This window comes from Chiloscyllium punctatum, chromosome 39 (genome assembly GCF_047496795.1).
Source record: "Chiloscyllium punctatum isolate Juve2018m chromosome 39, sChiPun1.3, whole genome shotgun sequence".
Lineage (NCBI taxonomy): Eukaryota > Metazoa > Chordata > Chondrichthyes > Orectolobiformes > Hemiscylliidae > Chiloscyllium > Chiloscyllium punctatum.
The window spans coordinates 55,497,101-55,510,710 of NC_092777.1; the positions used below are offsets into that span (position 1 = coordinate 55,497,101).

The 13,610-nt window shown below is 40.5% G+C and overlaps 1 protein-coding gene across 1 annotated transcript in view; it reads left to right on the plus strand.

Annotated features, from left to right (window-relative positions):
* rptor (regulatory associated protein of MTOR, complex 1) overlaps window positions 1–13,610 on the plus strand; it is a 392,084-nt gene that overhangs the window by 190,898 nt on the left and 187,576 nt on the right. Inside the window, exons 11-13 of the mRNA XM_072558758.1 lie at window positions 1,825–1,926; window positions 4,641–4,724; window positions 8,047–8,157. Of these exons, the coding sequence (XP_072414859.1) occupies window positions 1,825–1,926; window positions 4,641–4,724; window positions 8,047–8,157 (297 nt within the window). The remainder of the gene's footprint in view (window positions 1–1,824; window positions 1,927–4,640; window positions 4,725–8,046; window positions 8,158–13,610) is intronic.

Genomic DNA, 13,610 nt, shown 5'->3' on the forward strand with positions numbered 1-13,610 from the left:
GACCTAGTCCCATTTGCCAGTATTTGGTCCAGGTCCCTCTTAACCCTTGCTATTTATAAACCCATCCAGATGCCTTTTAAATGTAATTGTACCCACCTCCATCACTTCCTTTGGCAGCTTATTCCCTGTACACACCACCCTCTGTGTGGAAAACGTTACCCCTCAGGTACCTTTTAAATTTTTCCCTTCTCAATCAAAACCTATGCCCTTTTGTTTTGGACTTGACCACATTCGGAAAAACACCTTAGATACTCACCCTATTCATGTCTCATCATGATTTCGTTAACCTCTGTAAGGTCACCCCTCAACATCCAACAATCCAGGGAAAAAAGACTTTCAGCCTCTTCCTATAACTCAAACCCTCCAGTCCGACAACATCCTCCTAAATCTTTTCTGCACCCTCTCAAGTTTAATAGCATCCTATAGTAGGGTGACTAGAATTCATTTATTTTTGTAACTGGCTGTTTAATTTTCCCATTGGAAAAATTGTATTGCGTGCAAGTCTACCAAATGTTCTTTTAATCTGTTGGTAGGATGTGGATGTTGCTCAAAAGGCCAGTATTTTTATCCACTTCTAACTACCTTTGCAAGATTTCCACTGAGCAGCTGTCTTGAACTGTTACTGTCCATGTGATGGATAAATACACTTATGATGCTGTTAGGAAGGAAGTTTCAGGATTCTTGGACTCAGCAACTGTGGAGGGAAAACTACACAATGCCGAGTTTGGATGATGATTGGCTTGAAGGGAAACTTGCAGTTGGTGGTGTCTCTATGCATATGCCTGGCTCCTTAAGGTTTGGAAGGTATTGTTGAAAGTGGCATGATGAATTGCTAAAAGCATCTCAGGATGATACTGCACTGCATTTGTGTTGAAGGCAGTGAATTGGATGCTGACCATTTGGACCACCTGTGTGGATGATATCAAGCTTCAGAGTATTGTTGGAACTGTGCTCATCCACACAAATGGAGAGGATCTTGTGACACTCCTGCTTGTGCCTTGTATTTTTGGATAAGTTTTGAGGAGTCAGGAGATCAGTTAATTACTAATCTGTGGATCATAGTTTTTAAATAGCAAGTCTGGTTATGTTCCTGTCAGTTCTAACACCCAGAGTGTTGTTGATGAGGGATTCAGTCATGGGAATATTGTAAAGGGAGATTACTGGATTCTGTCTTGTATTAGAGATGATTGTTGTCTGACATTGTGTGGTATGAATGTTATATTTTATTAGCCTATACGTGGTTACTACATGTTAGCAAAGACAATTTCAGGACTGGAGGAGTTACAAATGAATGCTGAATACAGTATAATCACAGTAAATGTTCCTGAGTGTCAATTCATGTGGACACATTATACAAGGTCTTGACAACGTTTTTGATTTATGAATCACTTTCAGTTCAAATAAGGTTTGCTGTGTCCTCTCACCCCTCAATGAATGGAAGGCTCAGATATGTTTGTGCTGCAACTTTAGTGTCAATGCAAAACCATTCACTTTTAAAGAAAAGATTACTGAATTGGCTCCCGTATAATCAAGTTTATAGTACAGAATCTATTGAAGGAATGAGGTTCAATTTCAGAAATAGCTCCTTCATTGTATTTGCCCATTGAATCTCTTAAAGTGCTTGAAGTTTCATGTCCGTTCATTGTGGCCTGCTGATTTTCAACAGCATGATATATGTTTTAAAGCGCTTGCTTAGTGTAAATTAAATATTGTTTTAGTAAACTTAGTTTAAAATTTCAGCTTGTGCTTATGCACTTAGGTATTGCACTAGCCTTTTCAGCTGATTGCATTGATGCTGAAGACCATAAATTGCCTCTTTTGCAGCATAGTCCATTCTTCGCTGAGCAGCTAACAGCGTTTCAGGTCTGGCTGACAATGGGTGTTGAGAACAGGAATCCACCAGAGCAGTTGCCAATCGTCTTACAGGTGAGTGTACGATCTGCATTAAAATGAAAATTACTGTGGCTTAGAAGGAAATTACATGACCATGACCAGATCTGAATTATTGTAGTTTTTTTCATGATGTTAACAGTTGTGCTTGATTGTCTGTTCCTGACCATCATGAAGCTAATATTAATTGGATGGGTTGGATTTCACAGGGTAAATGTTTATTCAAAAACCATATTGGTCCATAATACTTTACAAACGTTTCATATAATTATGAAGCTTCATTCTGCTTTGTGACGTTTTGGCATCATCTGTGAGTCAAGTGTATTGAGTTATTGCCAGAAGCATGAAGTGTCCAGTGATGAAGAAAAATGTTCATGTACAGACCATGAACTTGCAAAGTGGAATCTGTATACCTTCAGTTGAGAAAGAGCAATAAGACAAAGTGAAGTATTTGAGTTTGAAATTCCTGTTGGCTTTTCTCATCAGAAATTCATTCTATTGAATTATTTCAGTGATCCTAGATTCAATGATAATGTGAAAGAGAATCTGTTGGTTGTGGGTGGAAAAAGTCCAGATCCTCAAAAAAAACTAGCATTTCTTGTTCAATCTGTATTTTCTTAAAATAAACTTAGCTCACAGCATTGATTCACAAAGACAATAGCAATTTGATGGAGGGTTACAAAGATTGCAGTCCCAGTAGAATTCTGAACAGACACTGGCGAATTTTGTTGTGGCTTTTATGCATTCCTTATTTGTGCAAGCACCCCAAAAAAGTTGAAGTCCACCTCAATTGGGTAATGGGCAGAGAGATAGGTAATCATCCTGACGTCCTAGGTAGCTTTCATATATTAATTGGACGAAATCTGAAGGTTCAAACAACTGATAAATCAGCTCCCAGAAATAAAGGTGCACATTGCATGTATGGTAGTGGGCTGGTGGTGTTGTTGAGGGCGTTACCAAAGGATTTATGATATTGGAAACACAGCATCACTGTCAGCAAAGACTGAAAGACTGTTTCTTAGTAAATTTGAATAAATTATCTTAAAATTGCTTAGTGTCTACTTTTGGTAACTGGGCCCTGAATTAAGGCTTACATGGTTGAGTAAGTTTTCAGTATTAATATTTTCCACTGAGTTTTATTCTTGAAAAAATGTTTTGGCTGGATTGAAAAAATGCCTTACTTGAGGAATTTATTGGTCCTTATCTTGTGTTTGGAATAGTGGTGGGAGTAAGGTAGTAGAAATGGGTAGCCAGCTTAAGAAGTAGTCAAGCTTTCAGAACCTTCAGCGTCATCTGTCTCACTGTGAATGTCTTTTTTTTTCTCTATTTCTGTCTTCTTTCTCCCTTATGTTTGTTTGTTCACCTATTCTCCTGTTTTCTCTGCTCTTTATTAGTTTGATATTGCTCTCATTATTCTCCTCCATCCTGTTTGTGAAACTGCAGTCAAGGCAAGGTAGCAGCATTAGGTCTTGAGCAGTTGATGACTTACTGAAGATGGGCACGTTAGAGGCCGGTGTCCATTCTCAGGCACGTTTTGCATGACATTGCAGATACTAACCGGAAGAGAGGCTGGTGGATGTGACCATTTGCTGTTAACCCTGATAAAGCCATGAGCTTTTTGAGCTGGCTGATTTATTTTCAAGCCGTTGTTCACACATTATTTAACACTGCCCTTAGCTCTTTTCAAAATCAGGAAACAGATCAGATCCAACCCACACGATTTAGGTACTCCTGATGCTAGGTCTGACCTGCCATTGAGTATCTTTTTAAAGACAATAACTCAGTTGTGTTCTGTGTGACTTTGCTTCTTGAGAGTGTTTAAAATATTAGAAAGTAACCACTGAACAGGGGATGTCTTTGCTCGACAAACCATCTTCAATCAGTAATCAAGGGTTATGGGGAAAAGCCAGAGAAATGGAGTTGAGATTATCAAATAAGCCATGATTTGAATGGCAAAACATTTGATGGGCTAAATGGCCTCCTTCTATGTATTATGGTATAGGCCATACGGCCCTTGAACTTGCTGCACCATTCGTTAAGATCTGATTGTAACCTCAACTTTGTATATCTGCTCACCCTGATAACCTTTTGACTCTCTTTAGATTAGTTCTGAATCTATCTACCTCTGGCTTAAAAATATTCAGTGATACCACCTCAACAGCACTTTGGGGAAGAGAACTTTAGAGATTCATGATACTGTGTGGAAAAATAAATTCATCTCCATTCTAAATAGACAATCCTTTATTTTTAAACGGTCTTCTGGATCTAGCCTGTCCCACAAGGCGAAATGCCCTTTCAGAATCCATCCTGTTAAATTCCCTCCTTGTTTGTCTCAGTAAGATGGCCTTTTGAACTCCTACACATCTTTGTGTGTCATCAGCAAATTTAGCAACTATAAATGTCCCTTCTTCATGTTATTGGGTTCTTAAGAAAGACATTATATTATAATTTATATTTATGTTATAACTGTTATAAATAGTTTCCTGAATTAAACTATTTGTGAGTGATAAAAAATTTTTTCATGCTAATTTGCTAGCTGCTACCACAATTTAGGCTCAAATTGCTTCAGAAGTAAACAGAAACTAATTTCAATTATGGTTTGAATATCATGCTATTTATTCCTGGTGTTTTCTTCATGCACCAAATGAAGCTGGATGGTGGGCTACTACCCGGTGCGAGATTAGATTTCTACTGGAACAAGCTTGAACTTTGCTATTTTGTGCTAAGTATCTCCTTCCTATTCTGTCTAGGTGCTGCTTAGCCAGGTACACCGTCTGCGAGCGCTGGATTTGTTGGGAAGATTTTTAGATTTGGGTCCCTGGGCCGTGAGTCTGGTATGTCCCATGTTCTAATTTGAAGGTTTAATGGATTTCATTTATCCTGTAGTTCAATATATCATAAGAGTACGGAGTCATTTTATTTTCCTATTGTAATCTACCATTACTTGAACTTTCAGAACCTAAGACTTATAAGATAATTTGTGCTAAGCTGTATTTTCTTTTTGCTTTTGATAAGGGATAGCATTACAGCTGTGCTGAGGGAGGATATTCCCAGAAATACATCCAGGGAAGTTATTTGGGTGGAACTGAGAAATAAGGAAGGGATGATCACCTTATTGGGATTGCATTATAGAGGGAATAGTCAGAGGGAAATTGAGAAACAAACTTGTCAGGAGATCTCTGCTATCTGTAAGAATAATAGGATGGTTATGGTCGGGGATTTTAACTTTCCAAACATAGACTGGGACTGCCATAGTGTTAAAGGCTTAGATGGAGAGGAATTTCTTAAGTGTGTACAAGACAATTTTCTGATTCAGTATGTGGATGTACCGACTAGAGAAGGTGCAAAACTTGACCTACTCTTGGGAAATAAGGCAGGGCAGGTGACTAAGGTGTCAGTGGGGGAGCACTTTGGGGCCAGCGACCATAATTCTATTCATTTTAAAATAGTGATGGAAAAGGATAGACCAGATCTAAAAGTTGAAGTTCTAAATTGGAGAAAGGCCAATTTTGATGGTATTAGGCAAGAACTTTCGAAAGCTGATTGGAGGCAGATGTTCGCAGGTAAAGGGACATCTGGAAAATGAGAAGCCTTCAGAAATGAGAATACAAGAATCCAGAGAAAGTATGTCCCTGTCAGGGTGAAAGGGAAGGCTGGTAGGTATAGGGAATGCTGGATGACTAAAGAAATTGAGGGTTTGGTTAGTAAAAAGAAGGAAGCATATGTCGGGTATAGACAGGATAGATCGAGTGAATCCTTAGAGTATAAAGGAAGTAGCAGTATACTGAAGAGGGAAATCAGGAGGGCAAAACGGGGACATGACATAGCTTTGGCAAATAGAATTAAGGAAATTTCAAAGGGTTTTTAGAAATATATTAGGACAAAAGGGTAACTAGGGAGAGAATAGGCCCCCTCAAAGATCAGCAAGCCGGTCTTTGTGTGGAGCCACAGAAAATGGGGGAGATACTAAATGAATATATTGCATCAGTATTTACTGTGGAAAAGGATGTGGAAGATATAGACTGTCGGGAAATAGATGGTGACATCTTGCAAAATGTCCAGATTACAGAGGAGGAAGTGCTGGATGTCTTGAAAAGGTGGATAAATCCCCAGGACCTGATCAGGTGTACTTGAGAACTCTGTGGGAAGCTAGAGAAGTGATTGCTGGGTGTCTTGCTGAGATATTTGTATCATCGATAGTCACAGGTGAGGTGCCGGAAGACTGGAGGTTGGCAAACGTGGTGCCACTGTTCAAGAAGGGTGGTAAAGACAAGCCAGGGAACTATAGACCTGTGAGCCTGACCTTGGTGGTGGGCAAGTTGTTGGAGGGAATCCTGAGGGACAGGATGTACATGTATTTGGAAAGGCAAGGACTGATTAGGGATAGTTACAACATGGCTTTGTGTGTGGGAAATCATGTCTCTCAAACTTGATTGAGTTTTTTGAAGAAGTAACAAAGAGGATTGATGAGGGCAGAGTGGTAGATGTGATCTATATGGACTTCAGTAAGGCATTCGACAAGGTTCCCCATGGGAGACTGATTAGCAAGGTTGGATCTCACAGAATACAGGGAGAACTAGCCATTTGGATACAAAATTGCTTCAAAGGTAGAAGCAAAGGGTAATGGTGGAGGGTTGTTTTTCAGACTGGAGGCCTGTGACCAGTGGAGTGCCACGAGGATTGGTGCTGGCCCTCTACTTTCTGTCATTTACATAAATGATTTGGATGCGAGCATAAGAGGTACAGTTAATAAGTTTGCAGATGACACCAAAACTGGAGGTGTAGTGGACAGTGAAGAGGGTCACCTCAGATTACAACAGGATCTTGACCAGATGGGTCAATGGGCTGAGAAGTGGCAGATGGAGTTTAATTCAGATAAATGCAAAGTGCTGTATTTTGGGAAAGCAAATCTTAGCAGGACTTGTACACTTAATGGTAAGGACCTAGGGAGTGTTGCTGATCAAAGAGACCTTGGAATGCAGGTTCATGGCTCCTTGAAAGTGGAGTCGCAGGTAGATAGGATAGTGAAGGTGGCATTTGGTATACTTTCCTTTATTGGTCAGAGTATTGAGTACAGGAGTTGGGAGGTCATGTTGTGGCTGTTCAGGACATTGGTTAGGCCACTGTTGGAATGTTGCGTGCAATTCTGGTCTCCTTCCTATTGGAATGATGTTGCGATACTTGAAAGGGTTCAGAAAAGACTTACAAGGATGTTGCCAGGGTTGGAGGAGTTGAGCTACAGGGAGAGGCTGAACAGGCTGGGGCTGTTTTCCCTGGAGCGTCGGAGACTGAGGGGTGACCTTATAGAGGTTTACAAAATTATGAGGGGCATGGACAGGATAAATAAACAAAGTCTTTTCCCTCAGTAAAAATTCTGGATTAGTGGTGCTGGAAGAGCACAGCAGTTCAGGCAGCATCCAAGTAGCATCCAAAATCGACGTTTTGGGCAAAAGCCCTTCATCAGGAATAAAGGGAAGTGGGAGGATTCAAAGGAGAAATTGTTAAGGGTGAGGACCAGTTCGGCCAAACGAATGAGAGTGTCGGTGGAAGGGTACTGTTGGGGACGTCCGGATAGGTCAGTGGAAGGGTACTGTTGGGGACGTCTGGTGTCGGGGAGTCCAGGGCATAGGGTTAGGGTGAGAGGGGAAAGATATAAAAGAGACCTAAGGGGCAACCTTTTTCATGCAGAGGGTGGTACGTGTATGGAATGAGCTGCCAGACGATATGGTGGAGGCTGGTACAATTGCAACATTTAAGAGGCATTTGGATGGGTATATGAATAAGGAAGGGTTTGGAGGGATATGGGCCGGGTGCTGGCAAATGAGACTAGATTGGGTTGGGAAAACTGGTCGGCATGGACGGGTTGGACCGAACGGTCTGTTTCCATACTGTACATCTCTATGACTCGATGTAAATGTTTCTAATTTGACACTCACTCTTAGTTTTGAATATGGACCACTATTATTTAAGTTTATTTTTTGCTTTCTTTGTAGAAGTTAAATTTTGTTCCATTTTATTAGAATTGACTTCTGGGGAGTGAGGAATCTAAACCTGGAATGACCTGACATAAGCTGAATGATATTTTGCTGTTGATTTTGATGTAGGCCACTTCTTTGGCATTTCATATTTTCTTTTATCTGTATTTTTCCTTGACAGGCATTATCTGTCGGTATTTTCCCATATGTTTTGAAACTGCTTCAGAGTTCAGCTCGGGAATTAAGGCCCCTCTTGGTTTTCATTTGGGCAAAGATCTTGGCTGTAGATAGCGTAAGTAATGTGGTTGCTTCATTTGAAAGAAAAGGTAAATTGTTTTTACAGAGATGCTCATTAAAATATCCTTTTGGCTTAGTTTAGCAACACATGGGATTTGTTTGTATATTATTCAGTATAGCTGCTGAGCATACCAGGTTTGTCAAAGATTAAACATACTTCAGTTACGCACATAGATTGGAGAAGCTGAAACTATTCTTGGTGCATAGGAGGTTTAGAGGAGATTTGATAATAATGTTCAAAATCAGAAGGGGTACAGCCAGAGAGGGTACAGACAAACTGTTCCATTGGTGGGAGGGGTGAGAACTGGGAAACATCAATTTAAGGTGATTGACGAAAGTATCAAAAGTAACATAAAAATGTTTATATACAATAAATGGCTATGATTAGGAATGCACCAATCAAAAGGGGAAGGGAAGCAAATTCAAGCAATGCTTTCAAAGGGAATTGGATAAGTATTTGAAACACAACGTTTTCAGGCTTACTGAAAAAGGTAATTAAGTGGGGCTACCTAAATTATTCTTGCAGACAGCCTGTGAGGGTCTTGCAGGCTGAATGACTGCCTTTGTTGTGACAATTCTACATTAATTCCATGCAAATTTCACCAAGATATCATAAATACATAGTGCCACAAATGTGTGCACGTCTAGGGTGTTGTACTGGTATCCTCTGAAAGGTTGTCATTCCAACGTTCAGCTTTTAAAATATTGGACTCCAGCATTCCACGGGTTGGGTACTTGAGTTATGAGGAAGAAAAATAGTGGAAGGAAGCTTTGTATCCAGTAATGAAGGCACTTTCATCTCTGTTGCCTTGTCATCCTCAATCTTTCTGCCCTCTTTGGTGCTGTTGTCTATTTTATTTTGCACTTCAGAATTCAGTCACTGCATCTCTGTTTTAACATACCTGATCAGCTCACGGTTACATCGTTTGCTTGCTATTGTTAATCACTTGCATTTTACTTTTGGGTAGCTCCACTTACAAGCCTGTGATCATTTTCCATGTGTTTGCAGATTATGTCCAATTCTGTGTGCTCATTATCGTAGGCCTGTTATCCAACTGTCCTTCACTATTAAATCCTTTGCAGTTTTCGAGAAGATTTGTAGCTCAGATTGAAGTTCAGGTTCTAAGTTTGCTCGCTGAGCTGGAAGGTTCATTTTCAGATGTTTCGTCACCATACTAGGTAGCATCAACAGTGAGCCTGTGGTGAAGCACTGGTTTTATGTCCCGCATTTGATTTGTGTCTTGATCTCTTTAGGTGGGTGATATCATTTCCAGTTCTTTTTCTCAGACAATGGCTAATGGGTACAAATCGATGTGTTTATCGATGCAGTTCCAGTTTGAATGCCAGGCCTCGAGGAATTCTCATGCGTGTCTCGGTTTAGCATGTCCTCGGATGGATGTGTTGTCCCAGTCGAAGTGGAGTCCTCCTTCGTCTATATGCAAGGATACTAGTGATAGTGGGTCATGTCTTTTTGTGGCTAGTTGGTGTTCATGTATCCTGGTGGCTAGTTTTCTGCCTGTCTACTCAATATTGTGTGTGTTGCAATCCTTGTATGATATTTTGTAAATGAAATTTGTTTTGCTTGTTGGTGTTTAAGGTCTGTTAGGTTCATCAGTAGTTGTTTCAGTGTGTTGGCAGGTTTGTGGGCTACCAAGAGATCTGAATGGTCTGGAAGTTATTTCAGAGATGTCTTGGATGTATGGTCATGTGACGATGGTTTCTGGGTGTGTTGTGTCTGCTTGTTTGGGTTTGTTGTTGAGAAATTTACGGACTGTGTTTATTGGGTACCCATTCTTGCTGAATATGCAGTATAGGTATTTTTCTTCTGCTCATAGTTCCTGGGTGCTGCAGTGTGTTGTGGCCAGTTCAAATTATGTCCTGATGTAGCTTCATTTGTGGGTGTTAGGGGGTGATTGCTTCTGTAGTAAATTTAACTATTAAATCATATATGAGTCAATATGTCTGCAACTGTGGTGTTGATTAAGACCATAGAACATTACAACGCAGTACAGTCCCTTCAGCCCTCGATGTTGTGCCAACCTGTGGAACCAGACTGAAGCACATCTATCCTACACTATTCCATTCTTGTCCATATGCCTATCCAATGACCATTTAAATGCCCTTAAAGATGGCAAGTTTACTACTGTTGCAGGTAGTACGCTTCACACTCCTACTACTCTGAGTAAAGAAACTACCTCTGACATCTGTCCTATATCTATCACCCCTCAATTTAAAACTATGTCCTCTCATGCTAGCCATCACCATCCGAGGAAAAAAGGCTCTCGCTGTTCACCTATCTAATCCTATGATTGTCTTGTATGTCTCAATTAAATTACCTCTCAACCTTCTCTCTTACAACTTGAGTCCCTCAGCCCTTCCTCATACACCCTTCCCTCCATACCAGGCCGCATCCTGCTAAATCTTCTCTGAACCCTCTCCAATGCTTCCACACCCTATAATGCAGTGAGCATAACTGTATGCAAAACTCCAAGTCTGGCCGCACTGGAGATTTTTTTACAGCTGTGGCATTACCTTGTGGTTCCGAAACGTGATCCCTCTACCTATAAAAGCTAGCACACCATATGCTGCCTTAACAACCCTATCAACCAGGGTGGCAACTTTCAGTGATCACTGTACATGGACACTGAAATCTCTCTGCTCATCTACACTACCAAGAATCTTCCCATTAGCCCAGTACTCTGTATTCCTGTTGCTCCTTCCAAAGTGAATCACCTCACTTTTTCACGTTAAACTCCATATGCCACCTCTCAGCCCAGCTCTGCAGCTTATCTGTGTCCCTCTGTGACCTGCAACGTCCTTCTGCACTGTCCACAACACCTCCAACCTTAGTGTCATTGGCAAATTGACTAACCCATCCTTCTATGCCCTCGTCCAGGTCATTTACAAAACTGACAAACAGCAGTGACCCTAAATTAGATCCCTGCAGTACACCAGGAGTAACTGAACTCCAGGATGAACACTTCCCATCAACCACCACCCTCTGTCTTTCAGCTCGCCAATTTCTGATCCAAACAGCTAAATCACCCTCAATCCCATGCCTCTGTATTTTGTGCGATAGCCTAACATGGGGAACCTTATCAAACACCTTACTGAATCCATTTACACCACGTCAACTGCTTTACCCTTGTCCACCTGTTTGGTCACCTTCTCAAAGAACACAGTAAGGCTTCTGAGGTACGACTTACCCTTCACAAAACAATGTTGACTATCCCTAATCAACCTATTCCTTTCTAGACAATTATTAATCCTCTCTCTTATAACCTTTTCCAACACCTTACCCACAACCAAAGTAAGGCTCACTGGTCTGTAATTATCAGGGTTGTCTCTACTCTCCTTCTTGAACAAGGGGACGACATTTGCTATCCTCTAGCCTACTGGAACTATTTCTGTAGGCAATGACAACATAAAGATCAAAGCCAAAGGCGCTGCAATCTCCTCCCTGGCTTCGCAGAGAATGCTAGAATAAATCCTACTCGGCCCAGGGGACCTATCTGTTTTCACACTTTGCAGAATTGCTAACAACTCCTCCTTGCGAACGTCAATCCTGTCTAGTCTAGTCGCCTATATATCCGTATTCTTCTCGACAAGGTTGTCTTTTTACAGTGTGAATACTGACAAGAACCAGTTAGCGTTTCCTCTATCTCCTCAGACTCCATGCACAACTTCCAACTACTACCCTTGATTGGCCCTAATCTTACCCTAATCATTCTTACATCCTTGATATACCTATAGAAGGCTTTAGGATTTTACTTGATTCTATCCATCCTCGACTTCTCATGTCCTTTCCCAGCTCCTCTTAGCTCTCTCTCTCGGTCTTTTCTGGCTAACTTGTAACACTCAAGTGCCCTAACTGTACCTTCACTCCTCATCCTGACATAATCCACTTTCTTCCTCTTGACTAGAAATTCCACTTCTTTAGTAAACCACAGCTCCCTTGCTCGACAACTTCCTCCCTGACTAACCTAAAGGTATTCTGGTTGACAGTCCTCTCTAGTATCCTGGGTTCAGTTCCATGCTTTAATCAGCTGATCACTGTCAAACCTCCTTTCTTCCTTAACCTATTTTAGTACCTTGGTTCTTATCTTTTGGTTTTCCAAGAGTTCAGTATATAACCATTGCATTCACCATTCTGTCTAAGCTGTGCATCTGTACAACCACTTGGGAGGCTCCATGCATGCCCACGTGCATTGGCTTCCGAATCTGGAAGCTGCTACCCTGCAGGCACCTCAGATGTTCACATAGCAGAAGAAAAAACTGAGCAAACATTGGATATGACTTTTTAAAAAAAAAAATTTCAAGCTATTTTAAAACTTTCTGTTTCTCCTTCCATAGAATGACAGACTGATATAATGAAGAAGCATGCTGTTCAATCCATCATGCCTCTGGTGACTTTTAGAAGATTAATCAGCTAATTCTGCTTCTTTTGTCTTTCCCCTGGCCGTACAAACCTTGGAATGATCCAATTCCCTTTTGAAAGCATGATTGAATACACCTCCTCCACAGACTCAGGCATCGCATTCCAGATCCTTGTTATTCAACTGCCTTGGATTTTCTTCATGACATTTTGGTTCATTTGTCGTACACATTAAATTAATGTACTTTAGATTTTGACTCTTCCCAAATAATGAGAACAGTATCTCCATATCTAATCTGTTCAGACACATACATCCTGATCTTGAAAATTTCCTTTCAGGGACAAGCATCTCTATTCTATCCACATCAATTAAGTTCCTCAGCCGAGGAACTGAGATCACGATTGTTAAGTCAAAAATCCTTTTGGTAAACACAATAACGCAGAAAAGGCCATTGTTAGTCAAAAAAGAAAATCAGCAAATGTAGATGCACCTGATGGCTAGGTAAATGAATTATTCACGTACCTTCTGTAACAATGAGTATCAGGGGTCTGTTTGGAGAATATCTAGTGGGGGTACTGACTATCAGAAACATAAAAAAATTTATCGAACGAGAACAATCAAATGATGAAACAAAGAAAATTTCTTTGGACGTGCTTGTTTAATAGGATTTAGCAATTGAACCAAGATTTTAGTATCATTCCTCAATGATGTTTGTTGCTAGTGGTTTCCAAGGTTGAGTGTTTATTCTATACGATTAGAAATGAAAAATCTGTTCATATTTTCTTAGCTCACCACTTCAAATTTTCTCTTTGAACATTTAGTAAACCGAATGCATTTGGAGTGAGTGCACATACATTTTCAGCTCTGTAGAAATTATCTGCAATGTGCTTCATTTTTGTGAAGCATCTTGAACAGCACTTTCAAATTGCATTGAAGATTGTGATATTAGTTGTGAGGCAAAAATATTGCATAAACCCGCCTGCTTCATTCTCAGCACTCAAAACTCCACGTTTTAAATCTTTGGGTTTGGCTTCCATTCTGTGCAGCAGTTATTCTGGCCAAAGTGTTATAT